This window comes from Mustelus asterias, chromosome 1, assembly GCF_964213995.1.
Source record: "Mustelus asterias chromosome 1, sMusAst1.hap1.1, whole genome shotgun sequence".
Classification (NCBI taxonomy): Eukaryota; Metazoa; Chordata; class Chondrichthyes; order Carcharhiniformes; family Triakidae; genus Mustelus; species Mustelus asterias.
The window spans coordinates 52,419,247-52,444,691 of record NC_135801.1 but is presented as its reverse complement, the minus strand read 5'-3'; the positions used below and the strand labels follow the sequence as shown (position 1 = coordinate 52,444,691).

At 42.2% G+C, this 25,445-nt stretch overlaps 1 protein-coding gene across 3 annotated transcripts in view; it reads left to right on the top strand.

Annotated features, from left to right (window-relative positions):
- The window catches only part of slc10a7 (solute carrier family 10 member 7), a 352,662-nt gene that overhangs the window by 105,399 nt on the left and 221,818 nt on the right, over window positions 1–25,445 (top strand). For 2 of the 3 annotated variants that reach the window (XM_078212284.1, XM_078212300.1), the window contains exon 5: window positions 5,931–5,969. The exons of the other annotated variant lie outside the window; for it this stretch is intronic. In XM_078212284.1, coding sequence (XP_078068410.1) covers window positions 5,931–5,969 — 39 coding nt within the window. The remainder of the gene's footprint in view (window positions 1–5,930; window positions 5,970–25,445) is intronic. 3 annotated transcript variants of the gene reach the window in all.

Here is a 25,445-nt window from a genome sequence, read left to right as displayed (position 1 = left end):
CAGTCTGAAAGACATGCTGGTTAGGTGCGTTGGCTGTGCTAAATTCTCCCTCAGTGTACCTAAACAGGTGCTGGAATGTGACGACTAGTGGATTTTCACGGTAACTTCATTGCAGTACTAATGTAAGCCTACTTGTGACACTAATAAATTAACTTTAAACATTAATTATTTTATGACCACTTTGTTAAAAGTTGAATCCTTCATGTACATAGTAATTTTGTGCTTTGTGGTGCTTGTGAGATGCACAGTTGCCTCCTCTCCATTTTTTATTAATTCATGGGACATGGGCATCACTGGCTGGGCCAGCATTTATTGTCCATCCCTAATTGCCCCTCTGAATTGAGTGTCTCGCTCAGCCATTTCGGAGGGAGTTGAGTATCAACCACATTGCTGTGGCTCTGGAGTTACATATAGGCCAGACCAGGTAAGGACGGCAGATTTCCTTCCCTAAAAGACATTAGTGAACTAGATGGGTTTTTCTGACAATTGGCAATGGTTTCATGGTCATCAGTAGATTCTTAATTCCAGATATTTTTTATTGAATTCAAATTCCACCATCTTGGGATTCGAACCCAAGTTCCCAGAACATTAGCTGAGTTTCTGGATTAATAATCTGGGGATAATACCACTAGGCCATCGTCCCCCCTGAGCACTTTGTAGAAATTAGGAAAATATGCTTTGGATGACATATTTATTTTATTTTGGAGAATGTAAAACAAATGAAGAACAGAGCTAAATTGCAATATTGTTCAATTCAATACAATGGGTTGACTAGCTCCCGGCAAGTATCGCAATAGCCCAGAACATAGAACATTACAGCGCAGTACAGGCCCTTCGGCCCTCGATGTTGCGCCGACCTGTGAAACCAGTCTCAAGCCCATCTAACCTACACTATTCCAATATCATCCATATGTTTATCCAATGACCATTTAAATGCCCTTAATGTTGGCGAGTCCACTACTGTTGCAGGCAGGGCATTCCACGCCGTTACTACTCTGAGTAAAGAACCTACCTCTGACATCTGTCGTATATCTATCACCCCTCAATTTAAAGCTATGTCCCCTCGTGCTAGCCATCGCCATCCGAGGAAAAAGGCTCTCACTGTCCACCCTACCTAATCCTCTGATCATCTTATATGCCTCTATTTAGTCACCTCTTAACCTTCTTCTCTCTAACAAAAACAGCCTCGAGTCCCTCACCCTTTCCTCATAAGACCTTCCCACCATACCAGGCACCATCCTGGTAAATCTCCTCTGCACCCTTTCCAATGCTCCCACATCCTTCCTATAATGCCGCGACCAGAACTGTACGCAATACTCCAAGTGCGGCCGCACCAGAGTTTTGTACAGCTGCAACATGACATCATGGCTCCGAAACTCAATCCCTCTACCAATAAAAGCTAACACACCGTACGCCTTCTTATCCCTATCAACCTGGGTGCCAACTTTCAGGGATCTATGCACATGGACACCGAGATCTCTCTGCTCATCCACACTACCAAGTATCTTACCATTAGCCCAGTACTCTGTATTCCTGTTACTCCTTCCAAAGTGAATCACCTCACACTTTTCCGCATTAAACTCCGTTTGCCACCTCTCAGCCCAGCTCTGCAGCTTATCTATGTCCCTCTGTAACCTGCAACATCCTTCCGCGCTGTCCACAACTCCACCGACTTCAGTGTCATCCGCAAATTTACTAACCCATCCTCTACGCCCTCATCCAGGTCATTTATAAAAATGACAAACAGCAGTGGCCCCAAAACAGATCCTTGCGGTACGCCACTAGTAACTGAACTCCAGGATGAACATTTCCCATCAACCACCACCCTCTGTCGTCTTACAGCTAGCCAATTCCTGATCCAAACCGCTAAATCATCCTCAATCCCATGCCTCCGTACCTTCTGCAATAGCTTACCGTGGGGAACCTTATCAAAAGCTTTACTGAAATCCACATTTTACACCACATCAACTGCTTTACCCTTATCCACCTCTTTGGTCACCTTCTCAAAGAACTCAATAAGGTTTGTGAGGCACGACCTACCCTTCACAAAAGCGTGTTGACTATCCCTAATCAAATTATTCCTTTCTAGATGATTATAAATCCTATCTCTTATAATCCTTTCCAAAACATTGCCCACAACAGAAGTAAGGCTCAGTGGTCTATAATTACCAGGGTTGTCTCTACTCCACTTCTTGAACAAGGTGACAACATTTGCTATCCTCCAGTCTTCTGGCACTATTCCTGTAGACAATAAAAAATTGACAGTCAGCGGAAAAATGGGTTTCCTGCTGGTTGGCAACCCGTTGTGACCCTCGTAGACTGCGCTGCCAACCCCGATCGGGTTCCCAGTCAGAGCGGGTGAGAAACCTATAAATATTCAGTGGCCTCCTTAGCATCTCCTTATTGGGCTAGGATGCTGATTCAACAGCTGCTTGAGATGCTCCCACCCCTCCAGCTGGAAATCATGCAGGTGTGAATTGGTACAGGTCCTGAAAAGCAGGGACCTGGCAGACTGAGCACTGAGGGAGAGCAAGGAGGTACGTCGCCACTTGAAAGTTATACTGGGGCATATGGGGTGGCTTTCGCAAAGCACCTCTGAGTAGTGATGCCTGTGCTAGTGACCCCAGGGGCTTCCCCCCAGCCCTGGGACACTGGAGTGGCCTGGCTGAATGTCCTCATGCTATGGAGGATGAGCTCCAAGAAACTGCTAAAATGCCACTCTCAGGCAACTGACCTGGCATCAGGTATCTTAGTGTCAGCTGCATGTCACGCCTGTGATGTCTCCTTCCCAATGATAATGTCATGCACTGTCTCCATCTGCGAGTCTGCATTACTCTCAAAGGAATCCATTGGTACACTGGGCCTGTCCAAGGTTCAGTCAGTGACCCTGACTTGTTGGTACATCTCCATGAACTGCTCCTACTCAGTGGGATCACCAGGCATATTTGGGATCTTGCACTTTCAGGTATGACTGTGGCTCATGTGCAAACCCTCTCTTTCTTTTTATTTTAACAATTTATCAACAAAGTACATTACAAATTACAGTCTAAATACATTGGCCAGAAAGTTATGATGTGGAGCCAAGTTTCACACAGGATAGCCAAGTTCCGCACACACGAGGACGGCCTCAACCGGGTATTGGGTTCATGTCACACTATTTGTAACCCCCACAGCCTGCCTGGACCTGCAGAGTTTCACTGGCGGTCTTGTCTGGAGACAATACACATCATTTTAGCCTGTCTTGATGCTCTCTCCACTCACGTTGTTTGTATCTGAAAGACTTGATTAGCTGTAAGTATTCGCATTCCAACCATTATTCATGTAAATTGAGTCTGTGTCTTTATATGCCCTGTTTGTGAACAGAATTCCCACTCACCTGAAGAAGGGGCTTGGAGCTCCGAAAGCTTGTGTGGCTTTTGCTACCAAATAAACCTGTTGGACTTTAACCTGGTGTTGTTAAACTACTTACAGAAAGTTATGGCCATTCATGCTGGTGGAATTTTCCCATCCTGGCACAGTGAACGGAAATTTGGCTAGGTGCCAAATTTTCTGACTTCGCCGCAGCGGAAGTGTGGCGTGAATGGTCAGTAAGATTGTGCCCATTATAATTTCACAGTGATAAATTATTAAAACAACAGTCAACAGCAAATATACCTTCCTTAATACAGCAGCAAACAACCTCCCTTCCAATGAAAATTGAGTCCATTATAAGTTGTTATCTGTCACCTTGGAGTTCCACCATCCGGGGTGTCGTCTTCTAGGGAGGAGTTCAATCTATTCCACGTAACAGTAGGTTTTAAAATTCATTAATGGGACATGGACATTGCTGGCTGACCAGCATTTATTGCCCATCCCTCGTTGCCTTTGAAACTAAGTGGCTTGTTAGGCCATTTCAGAGGGCGGTTGAGAGTCAACCACATTGCAATGGCTCTGAGTCACATGTAGGCCAGACCAGGTAAGGATGGTAGATTTCCTTTTCTAAAGGACATAAGTGATTTTAGATAAGTTTTTCAGTCAGTCAACAAAGGATTCATGGTCATCAGTAGATTCTTAATTCCAGGTTTTTTTAAGTTGAATTCAAATTCCATCTGCCATGGCGGAATTCGAACCCAGGTCCCCAGAACAATAGTTGACTCAGGGGTGGGATGGCTCAAGGGTCAGATCATTGGGCTCCTGGATTGGTGATACTGTCAAAGGCAAGTGTGTAACTTTGTTGTTCTCAAATACCCCCAATTAGGAATGAGTTTGGAGGCCCTGTGGAAAGATCAGAGGTCCAAGCAGTCGATATAGCCCCCCTCTCCTATTTCCCCCCCCTTAAGGGATGGACGTAACATTGATAGGCCAGTCTGAATGGAGGTGACGTGTTTATTAATTAGTGTACAAGTGGTGTTCCCTTCCCCCAACTACAAATGTGAAACTTCACCTGTGCCGACTTAGTGATCCATTATCTTCCTCTTCTTTCATTCCCACCCACACCTTCTAAATGTATCCCCAGATTGCACATCAGAGGTGGAGGCGGACTGCAGATGACCATGCCCTCTCGTTTGTGATGCCTATGGTGGGCATCCTCTGGAGGACCTGGATTTGCAGGGGACTGGCTGATTTTTTGAGTGTCACAGGTGACAATGTGCCATCCTGTTCTGCCTGCTGCCCTGCTGCCCAGGAGAAATGCCACTGTCAGGAAGGGGGGAGTCAGAAGGACTGGTAATGACTTGAGTCTCCATGGCTGAAGGCCCTGGGCTGGACTCCAGCACTTCCTCCTCCCTTAGGGTCTTCATTGGCCCTTGGGCCACTGCATGGGATGGAGGTCAGCTGGAGTGAGCCAGAGAAGCCTTTCCAGTGTCATCTGGCACTGTGAGTTCTGGAGGCCTGTCTTTGTCTCAATCCCGAATGCAGCGAATTGGGCACCAGGCATTGGAATTTCAGAGTGAAACACGTGAGGGGAGAATTGGCCCATTAACATATTCCGAATTGTGAGTGCAGATCACTGATAGTGTCAGCAGGAAACACTCTGGCTTTCCTACTAGTGTAGGCACTTATTCAGTCCCAATTCAGAAGAATTGCGGCCAACACCTTTATCAGGATATTGAAATTGCCTCTGTGTGGCAGGAAGTACCATATGTTATATCTTTGACAGTGAGTAGAGGTTATTTATCTGTTGTTACTGTGATATTTAAGGCACAGTGAAACTGTAGTCCATTGCAATCATTTATTGATTAGTCTGGAAAAATCTAATGAAATTATCAGTGTTCTTGAATTAATTATGAACATGAGTAAGAAAGCTAATACTCTAGAGCTAGAGATCGTATTATCTATTCAGTCTTATGATTTCCTCTATGGAAGCAGTATGTAGCTTTGGCTTTGTCTTTTAAATATGGCTTTGGATTAGTTCTGATTTAAAATTTCTTGTACGTATTGGCATCTTTTGTTGTTTATGATGTTTTGCATATAAATAGTACTAATGTTTGATGCATTTTACTTAATTTCTTGGTGGAGGTGGCATAGCTTTCACCTCCCTGGATTTGAGGGATCACAATGGATCTGCAGGGCATGTTGTCTTCATTATTGTGATATTGTATATTGCTTGACTGTGTGTGAGGTTCAAATACTTGTACTGTTTAGTCTCTGCATCTTTTTAAGACTTGCAGCATATGTTCGAAATTGGTTATTTTGCTGGAATAGTTTCATTGGCAGGATCTGAAATTTGTCACATACAATATTTGCTAATGCCGTGGTACTGTCCTGTACTGTAGTTCTTTCTGTCTGATTGTCAGTGACAACGATAATTATATGTATTTTTGTGTTTACTAGGTTAATTTTAGTATGATACAAGCATTTGCTGTGGTCGACAAGTTAAAATACTACAAATGTAATTTAGCAGTATCAAGTGATAAATGCAATAATCAAAAAATCCAATCTTTGTTTTACAGGCAGCTGCTATTTTCAATTCTGCTTTTGGAAGTTTTCTGGTAAGAGTGGAAGTATTAAGTGACAATATTAAAATATTAAATTTGTAAGCTTGGTTAAATTGTAATGTTTAACTATTTATTACTGAGTTATTTCTAAAATGAACAAAGGCACAACAATGGACTCTATTGTCTGGTTTCCATATTAAAGGCATATTTCACAAGATACATTCTGTTTTAAGTTTTAGTTCACTTTTACCTTTGCATTTTGTACTAGCTCCATTAATGAATAGAATTGCATATTGGCATTCTTTAAATTATAATCAGATTTAAAATAATTCAAGTTCCTTTCTGCAAATATTTTATTGGTATTCACCATACTATTACTTGAACCCTTTGCCTCCCCTTCCTAATTATCATTTTAAATGAATGTTGCAATGACAAAATTTAGATTGCTGTATTACAGTTTTTAAGACTATTTTAACAGCGTAATAAGGCATAGCTTTCTTCTGGTAGCCATTAATGTTTACTGGAATGCAATTCTGAAATGCCTCACAGCTTACTCTATAATGTAAAACTACCTTTCCATAGTTTCTCATTGCATTTTAAAGTCTTTAGAAATTTTTTTTTAAATAGAATGGCAATTCATTATAGGTAAGATTGAATAGAGACATGTATCAATATATAGGTCATTTTTATGAGGTTCATCAAATGCTAGTTACTGAATACTGAGGGATTGATATTTGGAAAATAAATCATGACCCACTGATACTACAGGAAATGATAATTCAAGTGCGTGTGCGTGTCTGCAAGTGTTTTTACTTTCTACTTATAGATTAGGGTTAAAAGTTCTTTGCTCAAGAAAAAGTCAGGAGACAAATATTATACAAACCTTTAACCATACTGATGTTTGATTGCTGTATAACAGAACATTTTTAATATAAATACCCTAGTTATATTTGATAGATGAATACAATTTACATAAATTCCAGACTCTCTGCTTTCTTTGTATTGTGCCACAGAGAATTGCTTTAAGTTAGAAACATAATTTCATTATCCCCTCCCCTTCATTTTACACGTGTTGTTTTACAATAAAGTAGATTAGAATAAATGATTTGATTTCTCTCTTTGATGTGCCTTAATAATATTTGATGGCAGATCAATTATAGTCTGCGGAATGGTTAGCTAATCAAATCTGTTTGTATCCTTATACATCCAAGTTATGGAAGGTAGAACCTTCACACATGGTGTATAATATTTTTCTAACTGTTGCATTAATGGGAATTTTGTTTCTGTTGTGAATGTTTCCACAATTACTAATTATTTTAGACAGAGAACACTAAATGTATAAACAGCAAACTTAAGCTTGATCACTAATACTTTCAGATGCAACTGTGACAGTAAAAGAATGATTGCAAATCTTTTTGACCGACAATTAGATCAAAGCATTTAAATGGCTAGTACCTTAACTGTGAAGGTGAGTCCTGAGCAAACTATGGTTTAAAATTATGGGTTTTATTGTGAATGATTAAACTGATGTTTTCCCCCAAATATGTTCCATTGAATGTCAGCTTCAAATAGGTAGTGATTGCACTGTTTGTCTATTGAATTGTGTAGATGGGAAACATACTAGTCATGTCCATTTTTCTTGCAAATTTGTGACATGAATTTAATTACCGTGATAGTCAGTAAGTCTCAAATTTAATTTTGTTGGGCAGAACCAGGTTGATTTTTAGGGTAATGGCTTTCTTTATCCTGGTTGAAAAAATACGTGATCTAAATAATAAGATAACTGAGATTTTATTTCTAAAATTGTGTGCTAGCTTTAGATTGGGGTTGTACAGTAGGAGCTTCATGCCACTCCCATTTGTTACATTAAAATATTGTACAGATAATTATGAGACTCATTTGAATGATGTTGTTACATTCAATTTTGCAAGATTTGAAAAAAGGGAGAAATCATGATCTTTTAAAAGTATACATCAGGTATTTCATATATTCAGAATTCTTTATATTAGGATTGAGAGAGATATTTAAATCTGAAACAAATATGAGAATTTTTGTTTGAGAAGCCTGATTATTCCAAAGACTAAACTCCTGTGCTACTCTGCAGACTCTGACCAAAGTCCAGTGGGGGAAAGATGTTTTATGGTCAGCTCTCTTTTAATAGATGGTGTTTCAAGTTTTTCAACGGTTACTTCATCTGATTTATTCTTGACGTTTAAGACATGTTTCTTAAAAAATTGAGAATGATATTACTGTGTAATTGTGAAAGTAACTTTGAAATAATCGATACACCAGCATATTTTTATAATGAAAGTTGTAATAAGTTTGGAAAATTTGTAAATATTTATTCCATTATATTAATAGACAAAATAATGTAATTTTATAAATTCTTGCGTGTGATGTGGGCATCGCTGGCTCAGCATTTATTGCCCAACTCTAATTGTCCTGGAGAAAGTGATAGAAATCATCATCAGTATTAATGCCTTCCTTGCCTTGAAGATGGAAAGGTTTTGAAGACAAAAGCCTGGAAGTATTGGTTAAGAAATTTGATGACATGCCCATTTTTTGAGGTTCATCATTATGCAGTAATCTTAATATTGAGGTCACTGTTGCCCAGTTGTTCCCCCACATGGAGGTATGATAAGGTTATGTTGATGTTCAGCTAAGGAAGCTTAATATTCCTTTTTATTCATTTCACTGAAGGACACCACAATATCTGTCTAGACACCTAAAGAGCATCTTCAGTGTGCTGATGACCTGTTCAATTACACAACTGGTGATTTCATATCAATTATTTTTTTATGGGATGTGGATGTCGTTGGCTAGAACAGCATTTATTGCCCATCCTTAGTTGCCCTTCAGAATGTTGTGGTGAATTGCCTTCTAAAAATGCTGCAGTCGCTGAGCTGTAGGTCCACCCACAGTGCTATTAGGGTGGGAGTTCCTGGATTTTGACCCGGTCACAGTGAAGGAACGTGGTATATTGGTCAGGATGGTGAGTGACTTGGAGGGGAACTTCCAGATTGTGGTGTTCCTAGGTATCTCTTGCTCTTGTCCTTCGAGATGGTAGTGGGTTTGGAAGGTGCGACCTAAGGAGCCTTGGTGAATTCCTGCAGTGCATCTTGTAGGTGTACACACGGCTGCCACTGTTCGTCAGTGGTGGAAAGATTGAATGTTTGTGGAAGAGTAGTAATCAAGGTGGACTTCTTTGTCCTTGGATGCTGTCAAGCTTCTTGAGTGTTGTTGGAGCTGCACTCAACTAGGCAAGTGGAGAGTATTACATCATGTGGCATTCACTGTGGCACTGTTATGCTTCTTTGGTCAGGTTTCTGCCAGGTCACATGAGTGAAATTTATAGCCAGGATCCCTTCCTTTGGGAACTACCCCTTAAATCTGCTTCCAAGTCCAAAGAAATCAGGGAGTTTTGATTGTCACAGGATACAAGTGTCATGGCAGCTGTCTGTGAACCTTTCACACATCTGTAATAAGGTCTCTTAGTGGTTACACATCAGGTGCAAATTATGGAGCGGAAACTCTTGGAGTTGGTAGAGTACTCCTGTTTGTTTTGGAGATGTCCGGATTGCCACATATGGTCAGTGGCACCTTACACTAGTGGGAAACCAACCAGAGTCAAAAAGCTGAGCACCCACTTGTTTTATTCACATGTTCACACAATTACCAGCCCTGGCAAACATGTTATCATTCAGTTGTCTTGTACATTTGTTAGTGGCTGACTGGGATCCTGGATATGTCCAGGACATCCCTGACTGGATCTGGGGGCAAAATGTTGAGGGCGGTGGTGACTTTTAACCAAACATCTGAGTTGACCTTCGTAGCTATTGAACTCATCTCATCTGTCTAACTTTAGAATCATTCTTAGCTTTGAGTTCTTCTCCATGATTTAACCCTTTGATTTTCTTATCCAGAAGTTGCAGGTTTAACACTGCCTTCTTTTGTGCAGCAGTTCATTTTTCTGTCATGTGAATTCCTATTTAGCTTGAAGAGCTTCATTAAGGTTATGTCGATGTTTAGCTAAGAAAGCTTAATGTTTCTATTTATTGGTTCATAAATTTTCTCTATTTCATTTTGCTTTTCTTTTTTGCACCATGTTCAAGCTTTGTCTAATTCGCACTTGAATCTTTGGAAACATCTTTAGCAAAATATTCATTCCACTTTTCGTACAGAAAGTCATGGATTCTTTTAAGTCATTCGGCTTTGCCTGCACAATTTCAACTTGAACAACTAGAATTAGGTGCCCTTGCGAGCTTTCCCAAACCACTGGAGGCAGCAATACCTTATCCCCAACCAAATCATTTCTTAACAAGGAATGTATACTATCAATAGGCAAATTAGGAACAACATTCAACAATTAAAAGACAGCCAACTACCTCTATATAAAAGCACGGGCAAATAGCTTCTGCCAATCCCCAAGATAATACCTTGGCATTCATCGAACTATCTGGGGGAGGGGAAGAGTCAAGTTATTGGCCAACACGAGTAACTGCGTCATCCCCGTATACCTAAGGATTACAATTGATCTGCCTGCCTCACCAGATAAATGTGGAGACTCTTTACACTGAAACAGAAAACTCCTATATTTCCTGCACCCTGATTCACTCTATCAGTAAGCATTGGAGAAACTATCTGTTTGTCATAAGCTTTACACTCTCGGACAGTCTTTTCTGGAGGGGTACTGTGCAACTAAACTAATGTTACAGGCCTGTTGTTTTTTTAATTTCCAGCATTTAGCCATCACATGCCTTTTCTTCTGATAAGTAGCAGGTTGCCCCCTTTGAACTGAACCTTTTCTCTGAACCTTGACTTCTACTAACTTGAGAGGAACATGGGTCTTTACCTTTTCTACCTTTCTAAGCTGGGCCTGATCTCTCCTTATAATTGACCTTCCTCTCATTCCAGTTTCTCTGAAAGGTTCCAAATTGGGGTCTGGTAATAATCTCATGAATTAATTTATAATCATCTGCAAGTACCGGGGCTTCCCTTAGTTTACAGATGAACCCTTAACCTCAAGGGATACTATTTTTGAATGAGGTTACTAAATCTCTGTTCCACTTCATTGACCTGGACCACCTATCAAATGCCATTTCCTTTTCCCAAGCAAATTCCCCATTGGTCTGGCCTGTTCTGTTTCTCAAATTTCTAAATTTCTGCCTATAGGCCTGTGACACCAAATTGTAACCATTGAGTACAGCTGTCTTTACTGCCTTATATCACACAAGTGCTCTGCTGAAAGATGTGAGTACACCTTCAAGACCTTCCCTACCAAAACATTTTGTAGGAGCATAGTCCACTGTTCTTTCATCCAATTCAGATTCAAGGAAATTTTCTCGAAGGACAAAAAATACATCTCCACTACTGCTTCACTAAATTCAGGTACTAAAGGAAAGTTCTTTGCCAAATCAAAATTAAGAGGAGTTGTCTCTGAGGCTTCCTCGCTTCTCCTCATCAACTCAAGTTTTAGAAATCAGAACTCATTCATCTCTATACAGTTTCACAGTATGTTGTTCTTTATATATGATGTGGAGATGCCGGCGTTGGACTGGGGTAAACACAGTAAGAAGTCTCACAACACCAGGTTAAAGTCCAACAGATTTATTTGGTAGCAAAAGCCACTAGCTTTCGGAGCGCTCTGAAAGCTAGTGGCTTTTGCTATAAAATAAACCTGTTGGACTTTAACCTGGTGTTGTGAGACTTCTTACTACGTTCTTTATATACGCAGGGTAGGTTAAGAATCCTATCTGACAACAGCTTTCACCCCTGAGCCTCATGGGTACGATTATCATAAGCAAGGATACCCTCTATGAACCCTCTCACCCTCGGCTCACAGCAGTCATCTTGATGTAGCTTTCCAGAGTCCTTTTTCAAGTGACCAAGCAATAATAACCCTGTTCACAGTTTGGCCATTTTTGGTAAAACTTCTAGCTCTTTCATGTCCCTGAGCTATTCACACATCTTTCCAGGATTTAAACCTTTTTAGCCAGCTCGCATAATACCTCCAAGAGCTTCTGCCTCTTCTCTGCCAAACAGAAGAACTGACCTCTTTCTGATTATTATTATTCACCTCATAATAATTCTGAGTTCCTCTTTTTGTTCCTATCTATTTTCCCTTTGCACTGGAGGGATTCAGTGACTATATGTGATTCTGTGTCTGCATCTGTGCACTGATCACCATTATCTTCCAACTCCTCCTCTTGTAGTTCTCATTTGAATCTGCAACTCTCCTTTGTGCCTGTTAGACATGGTGTCTTTCTTGGTAATGCTTGCAGATCACACGTGGACCAGTATTTTTATTATCCAAGAAAATTACAATTAATCCCTTTACAATTGATGCAACCCCTTACCAGTCCTTTTCAAATTTTAAAAAACAATTACTAATTATCTTGGCCTGCAGACCTCTTTGGGGTATTGCCTCCTGCAACTTGCACTTCTCTATTGCCTCTTGTTTCCTTTGGAGCTACAGGTCTGTGAGCAGTAGGCTGTTGCTGGAGCTGTTGCTGGTAATCTTGGTCCTTATCTGAGGCGTAAACTAAGGCAGGGTCCCATCCTGATGTGATAGAGAAAACATGCAAAGTACAGAAAGTAACCTCTCAACGAAAGCACTATCAATAAACCCTTATCTATTTATTTTATTTATTTTATTTATTAGTAGGCTTACATTAACATTGCAATTAAGTTACTGTGAAAATCCCCTAGTCGCCACACTCTGGCGTCTGTTTAGGTACACTGAGGGAGAATTTAGCATGGCCAAAGCACCTAACCAGCACACTTTTGGACTGTGGGAGGAAATCCATGCAGACACGGGGAGAATGCGCAGACCTCCGCACAGACAGTGACCCAAGTTGGGAATCGAACCCGGGTCCCTGGCTCTATGAGGCAGCAGTGTTAACCACTGTGCCACCATGCCGCCCCAGTTTTGCCACAGGGAAATAAGAAACAGCTGTGAGTAGTGAATGTTTATTGTTGAATTTCTCTAAAATGGATTCAACTCCATCAATTATCACCATGTTACTTACCTTGCTTTCACTAGCAAGTTTCATAGAGCCCTGGAAACCTGTGGACCAGACTTTCAAGCCAAAAATATGTGCTAATGTTGCTCTAATTAACTAATTAATTTAGTAATTGACCACAGCTCCTTCCAAAGGATGTATGCAGCTAAATGTGCTCAAGTCAAATGTGGAGAAATTCGGTGCTGACATTTTCCTGGTTTTCACCATCCACCACCGGCACCCAAAACAATGCATTCTGCCTGGTTAAAATTCAGAATGTGTACAATTCAGATTCCCAAACTGTTTTCAGTACTAGTTTCTTCAGTTTCCTTTAGCTGAATTACCATTGTTTTCGATACTGTTTTCATTGGTGTTTTGAATTGCTGAGAATAAAACCTTTAAAAAACAGAAGTATGAGCACATTTCTATCACATGAACCAATAAAATTCATATATGCATTATTTTTACATTTATTTTAATTTACAATAGATTTTAATTGCATTGATATTTGAACAGCAACAACTTACATTTATGTAGCACCTTTAACATAGAAAAACATCCCAAAGCACTTCACAAAAGCATAAAAAGACAAAAATTGATACACAGCCAAGGTGAAAGGTGACCGTAAGCATGGTCAAAGAGTCTGGTTTAAAGGAGGGTGTTAAATGAGGAGAGAGAGATGGAGGGGTTTATGAAGGGAATTTCGGAGTTTATGACTTAAATAGTTAAAGGCATGGCTGCCAGTGGTGAGGTGAAGAACGTGGGGACGGACAAGATGCCAGAGTTGGAGGAATGCAGAGTTCTCAAAGGATGGTAGGGCTTGATGAGGTTACAGAGATGGGGTGGAGCAAGACCATGGAGGGATTTAAACATTAGGATGAGAATATAAAATGGAGTCATTTGGGACTGGGAACTAATATAGGTCAGCAAGCACCGGGCAGTGGATGAAAAGCATGTTTTTTACATTTTAAAAAAGTCCTCCCATATAAATGGTGGTTGATCATAACAGGAGCAGTAATATTTGAGAGCTTTGTTTTAATAAAATTTTTGAAGATATGATTTGACACAATTCCTCACAAGCTGAATGAAAAACTACTCTCCATCACTTCTTTCACTGTTTTTCAAGATAAGGACTGTTGTTCATATTTTGTATTTAATATTTTTCAGTCTTTTGAGTGTTTCTGTGTAGGTGACCTTTTATAAAGGTTGGTTTTCAAAGTTTGTGTTTACTTCACAAGCTTTTTCATATATCTTAAATAGAGTTACTCTGTTGGCTGACAGTTCATTGTAGAAGCTAAAACATTTTTTACATGCCCTAAATGAGTTAAGTAAACTTCTAACATGGCTATACTTTGGGAGTATTTTGTGCTTTGCATAATCTTGCTGGTGGATAATTCTGTATCACTTATTTTAGAAACTACGTAATTGTCAGTAGGATCATTAAAATATTTTTGTTTTTACAGGTGTGTACCATTTATTCTGACATCAGGTGATTTGTTTCAAAATATGCTGATTGTCCCTGATGAAGTAGAAAAGTGTTGTAACAATACAATAGGCATTATCATAGAGGATGGCCTTTCATTTAGCTGTCAGAGAAGTAATTTTTTATCCATTCAGATGCACATGAAGTTATTTTAGATATTCTCCTAGCGTCCACTGAATAGAAATCAGCAATTAGATTAGGCAGTACAAACTTCAGTGTCTTCCTATAACTCCAATTTCTGTGAATGTATTTGTACATTATGCTAAAAGCAAAATATTGCGGATTCTGGAATCTGAAACAAAAACAGAAAATGCTGGAAAATCTCAGCAAGTCTGACAGCATCTGTGGGGAGAGAATAGAGCCAATGTTTCGAGTCTAGATGACCCTTTGTCAGAGTGGTCAGAGGCGAAAGGTCATCTAGACTCGAAACATTGGCTCTATTCTCTCCCCACAGATGCTGTCAGACCTGCTGAGATTTTCCAGCATTTTCTGTTTTTGTTTGTCTGTTATGCCTTGTAATGAGCAGAGCAACTTGAGGTTCTTGTGATCCCTGATGAACAGACAAACACTTCTTCGTAGGTTTTGCGCTAGATCTTTCCAGGAACTAGAAATAGATTAAACCACTGCCCCCTACAGCTGGTGGGCGAGAGAGAGGTGGGGGGCTGGTGGGGGAGGGGGATGGTGTTGGTTAAATATATGAAATGGCATCTCAACACACTGTGCATCAGACTGGTGCCTTACTTATATGGTGTATGTTAGGGTATCTGACTATCATGCCCAGGAGATGCAGAGCATGAAATTGACCTATTAAAATCACTTACCTACAGTGCAATTAGAAGTCCAACTTAAATTTCACTGTTGGGTTTCCAGGGATTGGGAAAACTGATACTAAAAGAGAGGTAGGAGCTGCTAGCTCCACAAGATGAGTCTTCTCTTTCTCCTTTTTGAATTTGAGTATATCTCCTTGACTTCTTACCCTCGCCAGAGACATGATTTTTAGAACCTGAATAAGGAGGTAAGTGGGCACTAAAAATGGTACTGCTGGCCACCATGTTGGTTTGCTATCACTGTTCCTGCTGCTGGCCCATTTTGTAAGGACAGGTTAAGGTGGGCCCTGGCAACGCACCCAATTCTGCAATGAGGTCAATTAAGGTAGTTAAGCTCACTGATAGCTTGTTGAGAGCGAATTTGGGATTTTACATAGTCTATACGGTGCAGAAATATGTCATTTGACCAAGCCACTCCATGCTGTCCTTTTAGTCATGGCTTCTCCATCACCTTAGGTGCCCCAATTAAAGGGAGCACGGCTGAGATGACACTCAGCTATTGGCCCACAGATGCCATCAGGTTTGCACAGCTTGAAGAGAGAGTGGCCTGTATGTGCTTGGGAAGTTCCCGCAGTCAGGGGGGGGGGGGGGGGGGGAGGAGGAATGGGAGTGCAAATTTCAGATTTTGGGTCTAGTGGTGGTAGGGATCAACATTCTCAGCAGGAGAAGCAGACACCCACTCTATGCATCTCTCCACCACCAGCGCCACTGACCTGTCAATGCTACACAGTGTGACATGCATTTTGTGCATGCCAGTGTCCCATTCTTGCACCCGCTGAGTGCTGCCGCATATGAGCCTCCACAAGGTAGCCCGGTTTGTTGTCCCGGCCAGGAGTCAACAACTCCTCCATGATTATCCTCAACACCAGTGTCCCTCAAGGCTGTGTCCTCAGCCCCTTACTATACTCCTTATACATTGATGACTGCATGGCCAAACTCCGCTGCAACTCCATTTTCAAGTTTGCTGATTACACCATTGTAGTGGGTCGGATCTCAAACTACGACGAGACGGAGTACAGGAAAGAGACAGAGAATCTAGTGAAATGGTGTGATGACAATCTCTCCCTCAATGTCAGTAAAATGAAGGAGCTAGTCATCGACTTCAGGAAACATAGTGGAGGACATGCCCCTGTCTACATCAATGGTGATGAAGTGGAGTTGGTCAAGATCTTCAAGTTTCTAGGTGTTCAGATCACCAGCAATCTGTTCTGGTCCCTCCATGCTGACACTATAGTTAAGAAAGCCCACCAACCCTCTACTTTCTCAGGAGGCTAAGGAAATTCAGCACGACTCTCACCAATTTTTATTGATGCACCATAGAAAACATCCTATCTGGATGTATCACAGCTTGGTATGGACCGCGAGGAACTACAAAGGGTTGTGAACATAGCATAGTCCATCACGCAAACCAGCCTCTCATCCATTGACTCCGTTTACATTTCCCGCTACCTCAGGAAAGCAACCAGCATAATCAGGGACTCCATGCACTCCAGACATACTCTCGTCCACCTTCTTCTGTCAGGAAAAAGATACAAGAGTCTGAAAACACGTACCAACTCAAGACTCAAGAACAGTTTCTTCTCTGCTGTCATCAGACTTTTGTATGGTCCCATCTTATATTCAGCTGATCTTTCTCTTTGCCCTACCTGTAACCTCAATACTATATCCTGCACCCTTTCCTTCTCCCCTGTGTACTCTATGGGGCCGATTTTACCAAATCGGCTCCAAGTGCCAGGTGCGGTTGTAAATCAGACCCGTGCCTGGCAGCCACGCTCCAGCGCCCCCATATAACTTTTTTCGGCGTGGGTCCAGTGGGCGGGGCCTAGCGCATTTGCATCTGTCGGAGCGCCGAACCGCGCCGACAGCACTCAGCGCGCCCGAGCGCGAAAGTCAAAGGCAGCGTTGACAGCACTGCTGTCTGCACTGCCTTCGACTTTCCTAGGGGGGGAGGGGGTTGGGATGTGACGTCTCTTCCCTGGGGGGTAGGGGGGCCGATCTGACGTCTCTTCCCTGAGGGGGGGGGGGGCGGCAGGGGGCGGATGTGACGTCTCTTCCTGAGGGGGGTGTGTGGGGGGGGTGGATGTGGCGTGTCCGCCCCCCCCCCAGGGGCAGAGACATCACATCCCCCCCTCCCCCCCCCTCAGGGAAGAGACGTCACATCCCCCCCCCCCCCCCCCCCCCCCCCCCCCCAGTGAAGAGACGTCATCCTACCCATCAGGACCCCCGGAGCAAGGCCAGGATCCAGGATCACAGGATGCTTTCGACAGACACCAGCGATTAAGGTAAGTCGGGGGCCGGGGGGTCCGATCCCGGGGGGGGGGGTGCTGCTGGAGGGGCCTGCGTCCCAGGGTGGTCCGATCGGGGGTGGGGGGGGTGCTGGTGAGCTGCCGGCGTGGTTCGTGGGTGCGATTCAGTGGTCGGGGGCGATTCGGCGGTTCAGTTGAAGCCCTATCGGACTTGAATTCAGCAACACGGTAAATGCGCGGGCGCCGATCGGATCAGAGCCTCGTAAAGTGGGAATCCTTGGGTAAGGTGGGCGCGGGCTTCATTATGCCAATTTAAATGCATGCAAATGCATTTAAACGGCCGTTGGTAAAGGCGCGATTGGCCTTGGGTCGGGTCTGGACCGCATTTTAGGCCCGACGCAACAACTTTACCATGTTTCGGGCGCGGAATTTTGGTAAAATGGAGCCCTATGAATGGTATGTTTTGACTGTATCGTGCACAAGAAACAATATTTTTCACTATATCCCAATACATGTGACAATAAATCAAATCAAATTATGCAATCAATGCACTCAGCCACCTTGGTGCATAAAAGTGGACTCCTTCATTTTCAGTACGTGCCCTCGTACTGCCACAGGGAACTCTGATATATGGGTGCATGATCATCTGTTCTTGTTGAGCCAAGTAGTGCCTCCGATCTTTGACTCCTGAGGGACTATATCTGTGCTCAGCTGTGCAGGGCTGTGTCTGTCCTTCTGCTTTGAGCGGGATATCCTATATGGGGAGGCAGTGGCGCAGTGGGATTGTCACTGGACTAGTAATCCAGAGACCCAGGGTATTCCTTTAGGGACCTAGGTTTGAATCCCACTGAAGCAGATGGTGAAATTTGAATTCAACAAAAATCTGGAATTGAAGTTCTAATGTTGGCCATACAACCATTTTCCTAAAAAACCCATCTGGTTAACTAATGCCCTTTACGGAAGGAAATCTGCTGCCCTCACCCGGTCTGGCTACATGTGACTCCAGACCCACAGCAATGTGGTTGACTCTTAAACGCCCTCAGATCAAAAATCTGTCTTAAATGTACTCCTTTGGGGTAGAGAATTCCAAAGTTTCACAACTCCCAGTCCTAAATGATTGGCCCCTTATCCTGAGACTGTGCCCCTATGTTTTAGTGCAATCTCTCAGCCCTTTCAGAATTCTGTAGGTTGCAAAGAAATCACCACTCATTCTTCTAAACTCTAGAGAATCCAATTTATAATTGGACACTCCCACCTCATTCCAGGGACCTTTGCTGTACCGCCTCTGATGCAAGTACATCCGTTTTTAAATGTGGCGACCAAAACAAACAACTGCCCTGCCGATCTTACTTCCTCTTGCAGATTAGTGACTTGCTCTTCACCCAGTGCAACCTGATCTGATCACGTGCGATGACCAAATGTGAGTGTAACAAAAACAGAAAATGCAGGATAAACTCAACAGGTCTGGCAGCATCTGTGGAGAGAGAAACAAGTTAATATTTCAAGTTCGTATGCCTCTAAGTGAGGGAGAATTATGATTTTATAAGAGGGGCTTTTTAGAAGAAAAATAACGAAATGTACCTATTTAGGCTTGTTCTGGTCCCATTTCCTCTTCCAGCTCGCTTCATCTGGCAAAAATGTCACAGCAGCTTCCTCATTAAGGTTATCAATTAAAACCTCATTCTGGGCTTGATGATGTAATTGGACTGATAGATATATGCCGTAAAGGAAATCAGTAGTTATGCACATAGCATGTTGGGGATACATTCCCTATTAATAATTCAAATCTTTAGGGACTTTGTCATCATAGATCTTCAGCACCAGGCTGCAACAGGGAAGATCAGAGTCTGGAACCAAGGAAGTTCGAGCAAGATGGCAGAGCAGGCATTGCTAGGAGATTGGAATCCAGAGCCAGGATTGATCAGGGTGGGAAGAAAGGGCAAGGAAGCTTGGAGCCAGGGAAGAACAAGGAGGCTGGAGGAGTGGGGTGGGTAATCAGGGTACATAGCCAGGCAACAGGTCAGAACAGTTACTCTCCACAGATGTTCACTGATTTTTCTAATTGCGTGAAATGAAATGATATGATGTTTAATTTTCTTTTGGGAAAGCAATGCAATATCTATCTGACCATTTTAACTATCTTTTTGGTGATTGAAAAATATTGGTAGAATTTGCAGATTACAATTTTTCCATCAGAATAAGTAAGATCAAAAAGATTTTTATTTCTACTCGCTTCAAATCTTTTTACCTTTGTGAAAAAAGGGGCCTCCCTTCAAGTGACTTTCCCTTCAGATGCTGACATTTTTGAACACTCGATCATTTTCACTTGGTAGATAATTCTCCCTCGAGTCATACATTTCTTGTAGAAGGATATTGATAGATTAAGATAAAAGAAAATGCACTGTACTTGGCAATGCAGTTGAAAACTGTCTGAAGCAGGTGTTAGAAATGCAGATGAAGCAAACTGACTAAAGACTAAACAAATTTGAAGTGAAAATGCCAGTAGCCTGCTTGATCTGCTGCATGTGTAAAGTTTCAGGGATTTAAATTATTCATTCTTGTTGTTTCAGGTACAACTGTGCTTTTAGAAAAGTAACTTTTTACACTTATTGAGGCTTGTTCAAAATGCTCCACACTTCTATTTGTCAACTGTTGTGTTGGTGTTAAGTAGTGTATACTAATGGATCTGATTGAGCCCAAATGTTTCATCAGCCAAATCATAATTTTTAAACATTTGGGCCAGGACTCTCCCAAAAGAATTCTAAGTGCCAAATTTGCATGAAAACTGGAATAAATCACACTGTTTTTTTCGGTGGGAATTTAAAAATGAATCTCCCACACTCTGTGCACCGTTGAGAGCATAAGCGTGAATCATGTGAAAAAAGGGGGCAGGACCTATTCCTGCCGGAGAGGCCAGCAGCTTGGCTCTGAGTGGGCCATTGCGCATGTGCCAATCTGTCTGTGCCGAGATCCACTAATTATATTTAAATCAGATTTATATGCTCGTTTGCATGTATAATGAGGCTCCATGCCAATTTCCGGTGCAGAGCTAACGCCGCCGGAAATCCAGCGCTGGGAGACGCTATCGGGACAGGATGCCCGGCGTGGAACTCTCACATCGGGTGCCACTTAAATCTCCTGGCCCCCCGCACTAAAAAATTAGTAACGGGATGGGAGAATGGTTATTTGCATAGTAACTGAAATGTATTTTTTTTTAAAGAAAAGCATTTAGAATTACTTAGTGTCTTGTAATGTTTCTATGAGGCATCTAAAATTCAGGGAATTTCTTTGAAATGCACTGAAAGAAGGCTATCCTGGAAATACATTGGTGGGGGGGGATTTACCGGCCTGGTTTGCTGATGGCGGGAACCATGATTGCCTGCTGAATAGAGCTTCAGGGCTAACAACTGGATTTCTGCTGAGCATGAGGACATTTGGGATTCACCTGGCCTGCCCCGCCGGCCATGATCAGGTTCCCGCCCAGAGCAGGCAGGAACCAGATTAGTATATAAAACCCCTCATGGACATATCATTAGCAGGCTAGATGGCCCATTCAGCGGCCACCCACTATTCACCCGCTTCCCCAGCGTGAAATGCATCTTTGGTGTTGGTGATGACTAAGGTAGACTTGACGTGTTGGACTCCGAGGGTGGTCAAGACGGTAAGGTTCAGTGCCCATGTGCCCCTTTATCACTGCCAGGCTGCAAAGGGAGAGTCCCCCAAGAGTCCTAGGTGTTGGGTGGAGGGAAGGGATTGACCTCAGCACTCTTCCCCCAAGATGGGGGTCTCGTGGCTGGTCTGTCACTTCTAGCCCTGGGAAAGATGTTGTTCGGTTTCAGGATGGTGAATTCAGACACCATTCTGGGGTAAAATACACATTATTGTCTCTGTCGTCTGAAAGCATTCAAATTCCTTCGTCACTTAAATCTCCATGTCCCCTGGACAGCTGGAAAGCTTCCAAATCACTGCAGCACTCCATTCGACAGAAGGGATTCTCCTTTCTCTGTCTAGGAAGCTGCAGGTGGAAAGATCCCTTTTGAGTCACCTGACTGTCAGAAGACACTCACTTACTTAGCTGTTCATTCATCCCCATTGTTTTAACACAGCATTTATTTCAAGTCTCTGAGCTTTTATAGAAAGTTAAAAGCCTTTGAAATCCCTTCAGACCCTCTCAAAACCTTTGTTTCCATTAAATTTCAGTCCGATCCTTTGAACTCTCATTTGATTGACAGCTTAATGGTTTTTACTGAGTACGCAGCTATGTTTATTTACCTTTCTCCACTTGCTTCAATGCATCTCAAGTACCCACATTGTTTACACAAAAGAGAAAGTAAAAAGCACTTAGCTGGTTTGAAGTTGTTTGCAGCTGCTTGTGGTCAGACTCCGATTTTCCTGCTAACGTTGGCACTTCGTGCCTATTTGGGTGAATCGTGCCCATTGCAATGTTGCAAAAATGTGAATTAATTCCCCATTTATTTATTTTTTGTTTGGTTGTGTTGGTTCAGGGAGGAACATTGGCTTGGGCACCAAGAGAATTCACTGCTCATCTTTGAATAATGCTGTGGGAATTTGTGTCCACTTGAACGTCTCATCCGAAGGAATGGGCCTCTTGCAATGTAATCTTAGATTATATGGTAAAACTCAGAGTGGGATTGAACCATATGGCCTTCTGACTTAGCAGTGGGAATGAAACTGGCATACAACAGATGATTTGGATCATGAATTGGTGCTCAGTCAATGCTATTTTATTTTATAAGCTGTACTTAAAGTGATTTATTCTGTGAGGTTGAAAAAATGTTAACGTCATAATCCTGTCTAAATAGTAATTTGTTAAATTACTATTTGTTAAATTACTATTTATACTAGCTAAAGAATTTTAAAAGTAGTAAAGCACTAATGTAAAGCCAGAATTTTCAAACTTATTGAATTCTTTTCATGAGATCTGAGCAGTGCCGGCAAGGCTAGCTTTTGTTGTCCATCCCTAATTGCCCTTGAGAAGATGGTGGTGAGTCATCTTAAACCACTACAGTCTCTCAGGTGTAGGTACACTGATAGTGCTGTCAGAAAGGGAGTTACAGATTTTTGATCCAGTGATAGTAATGAATAATGACACAGTTCCAAATACAGATGGTTTGTGGTTTGGAGGGGAATTCGCAGGTGGCGATGTTCCCATGTGTCAGGCTTTGGAGAGTCGGGAAGTGATTTACTCACAACAAAATTCCCAGCTTCTGAACTGCTCTTGTAGCCAGAGTATTTATATGGCTGACCCAGTTAGATTTCTGGTAAATGGTAATTCCTCTAAAATGCTGATGGGAGGGAAATCGGCAATGACGATCCCGTTGAATTTTAAGGAAAATGCTAAGATTCTGTCTTGTTGGATATTTTTATTGCCAGAAAATTATGTATGCTGCCATGTGGCCCTGATGGAATCCAAACTGAATATTGTTGAGCAGCTTATTGCTGTGCAAGTGCCACTCAACAGCACCTCCTGTCATTTTGCCGATGATTGAGAGTAGACGTGTGGCACAGTGGTTCGCACTGACAGGGACCCAGGTTCAATTCCAGCCCTGGGTGAATGTGTGGAGTTTGCACATTCCCTGTGTCTGCGTGGGTTTCCTCTGGGTGCTCCGGTTTCTGTCCACACTCCAAAAATATGCAGATTAGGTGGATTGGTCATGCTAAGTTGCCCCTTAGTGTCCAAAGATGTGTTGGTTAAGAGGATTAGCGAGGTAAATTCGTGGTGTTATGGGGATAAGGCCTGGGTATGATGCTCTGTCGGAGAGATGGTGCAGACCCGATGGACCGAATGGCTTCCTTCTGCACTATAGGCATTCTATGATTCTGTGACTGATGGAGCGGTTGATCTTTTTGTGGATAATGTGTGGGCAATTTTCTACATTGTCAGGTTGTAGTTGTGCTGGAATAGCTTGACGAGTGATGTGGCTAGTTCTGGAGCATGAGTCCTCAGTATGCTGCCCGGAGGTTGTCAGGGCCCATAGCCATTGCTGTATCCATTGCTTCCAGCAGTTTCTTGTGTTATGATCCCTGCAGAGACAAATATTTTTTTAATATCCCAATGACCAACTGAAAGAATCGCACAACAAGTTCCCCATTGTAAGATAAAGGCAAAATAATGCGGATGCTGGAATCTGAAACAGAAAATGCTGGAGAAACTCAGCAGGTCTGATAGCATCTGTGGAGAGAGAAATATGTGGTGCTCTGACAAAGGGTCATCCAAACTCGAAATGTTGGCTCTATTCTCTCTGCACAGATGCTGTCAGACCTGCTGAGCTTCTCCAGCATTCTGTTTTTATCTCCATTGTAAGGTTTCCTCTACTGATTCTTTGGTCTCCAACTTTTCACAGTCCATGTTTCCTGGAACATGGGTTCTCATTAGCCTTTTTCTTGGTGATTAGCCTAGGAGTTATTTTCTTCCGTTTGATAAGCAGCAATTTTGGTGAACTACTTCCCCAAAATTCTTAACTCGGACTGGTTCTCATAACCTGTACATCGGCACATTGTAATTCTAGCTGCTGCTCCTTTGTGTCTAAGTGTTAGAGCACACATCTGATTTTAAATATGTTTTGCCATGGGTCCCCTGGCCCCATTGCAACCAAGTCACTGGGCTTATCATCAGGCACACTGCAGCACAACTTCATACCATGAAGTTGTACTTTACACTTCATTCCAAGCCATTCTATTTACCTTAAATTTAAAGTGACAATTTAAAACATAGCCATTTTATAAAACTTCACATTCATAATACTTGGCATCATGTGGAGTGAATCAAGTTGGTTGAAGACTGGCATCTGTGATTGTAGGGACCTCGGGAGGAGGTACAGGAATTACTAACCTATAATAACAAAAGATTAACTGCAATGGCACCCAAAGTAAGAACTGCGCAAGTCAAAATACCCAACTACTTTATTTTTATAAGCAGTTCTTTGCTTATCATTTTTTTCTGTTTCTTGTTCTTAACCTCCTTTTGAAGCAATAAGATGTCAATGCCAGGGCCAAAATTAATAAAACAAGATCCTGTAACATTTTTTGTGATGAATAGATTATTAAATTTGACATAACCAACTTATGTTCCAACACAGTGGTGAAATTATAAACGGGTTATAAATGCATGCTCATAAATGAAATAGAATTTCTTCTGTTCACTTACATTTGGTTTATGTCAAGGGTTCATCAGCAAATCAGTATAATAAATTTAGTCAAAAGATATTTTGAATTATGTTGAAGCACACTTAATTCGCCTTGCTTAAACACAACACAACTCCTTATGAAGTTGTATTTTCATAGTGTGCTTTTTGCTATGATAGGGAGCTGAGCTTGAGGGACAATATTCCAACCCAAAAATAATTTGTACGTTATTACACACATGCAACTTTTTCACACCATCCTCTCCACACTTTACACCCACCACAATACACCACCCCCCACATCAAAAATGTATCAATTTTGCTTCCAATTTCCACCCCTCTATCACCTTCACATGGTCCATCTCTGACATTTCTCTTCCCTTCCTTGACCTCTGTCTCCATTTCTGTTGATAAACTGTCCACAAGTATACATTACAAGCCCACTGACTCCCACAACTATGTTGACTACACCCCACATTCTGTAAGGACTTCATCCCATTCTCTCAGTTCCTTCGCCTCCACCACATCTTTCTGATGACGCCACTTTCCAAAATAGTGCCAGTGTGTCTTCCTTCTTCCTCAATTGTGGTTTTCCACCTACTGTGGTTGATCGAGCTCTCAACTGCGTCCAACTCATCCCCCAGGCCACTGCTGTCAGCCCCTCCGCTTCCTCCCAGAACCAGGATAGGGTGTCTCTATCCTGGGGCGGCACGGTAGCACAGTGGTTAGCACTGCTGCTTCACAGCTCCAGGGACCTGGGTTCGATTCCTGGCTTGGGTCACTGTCTGTGTGGAGTTTGCACATTCTCCTCGTGTCTGCGTGGGTTTC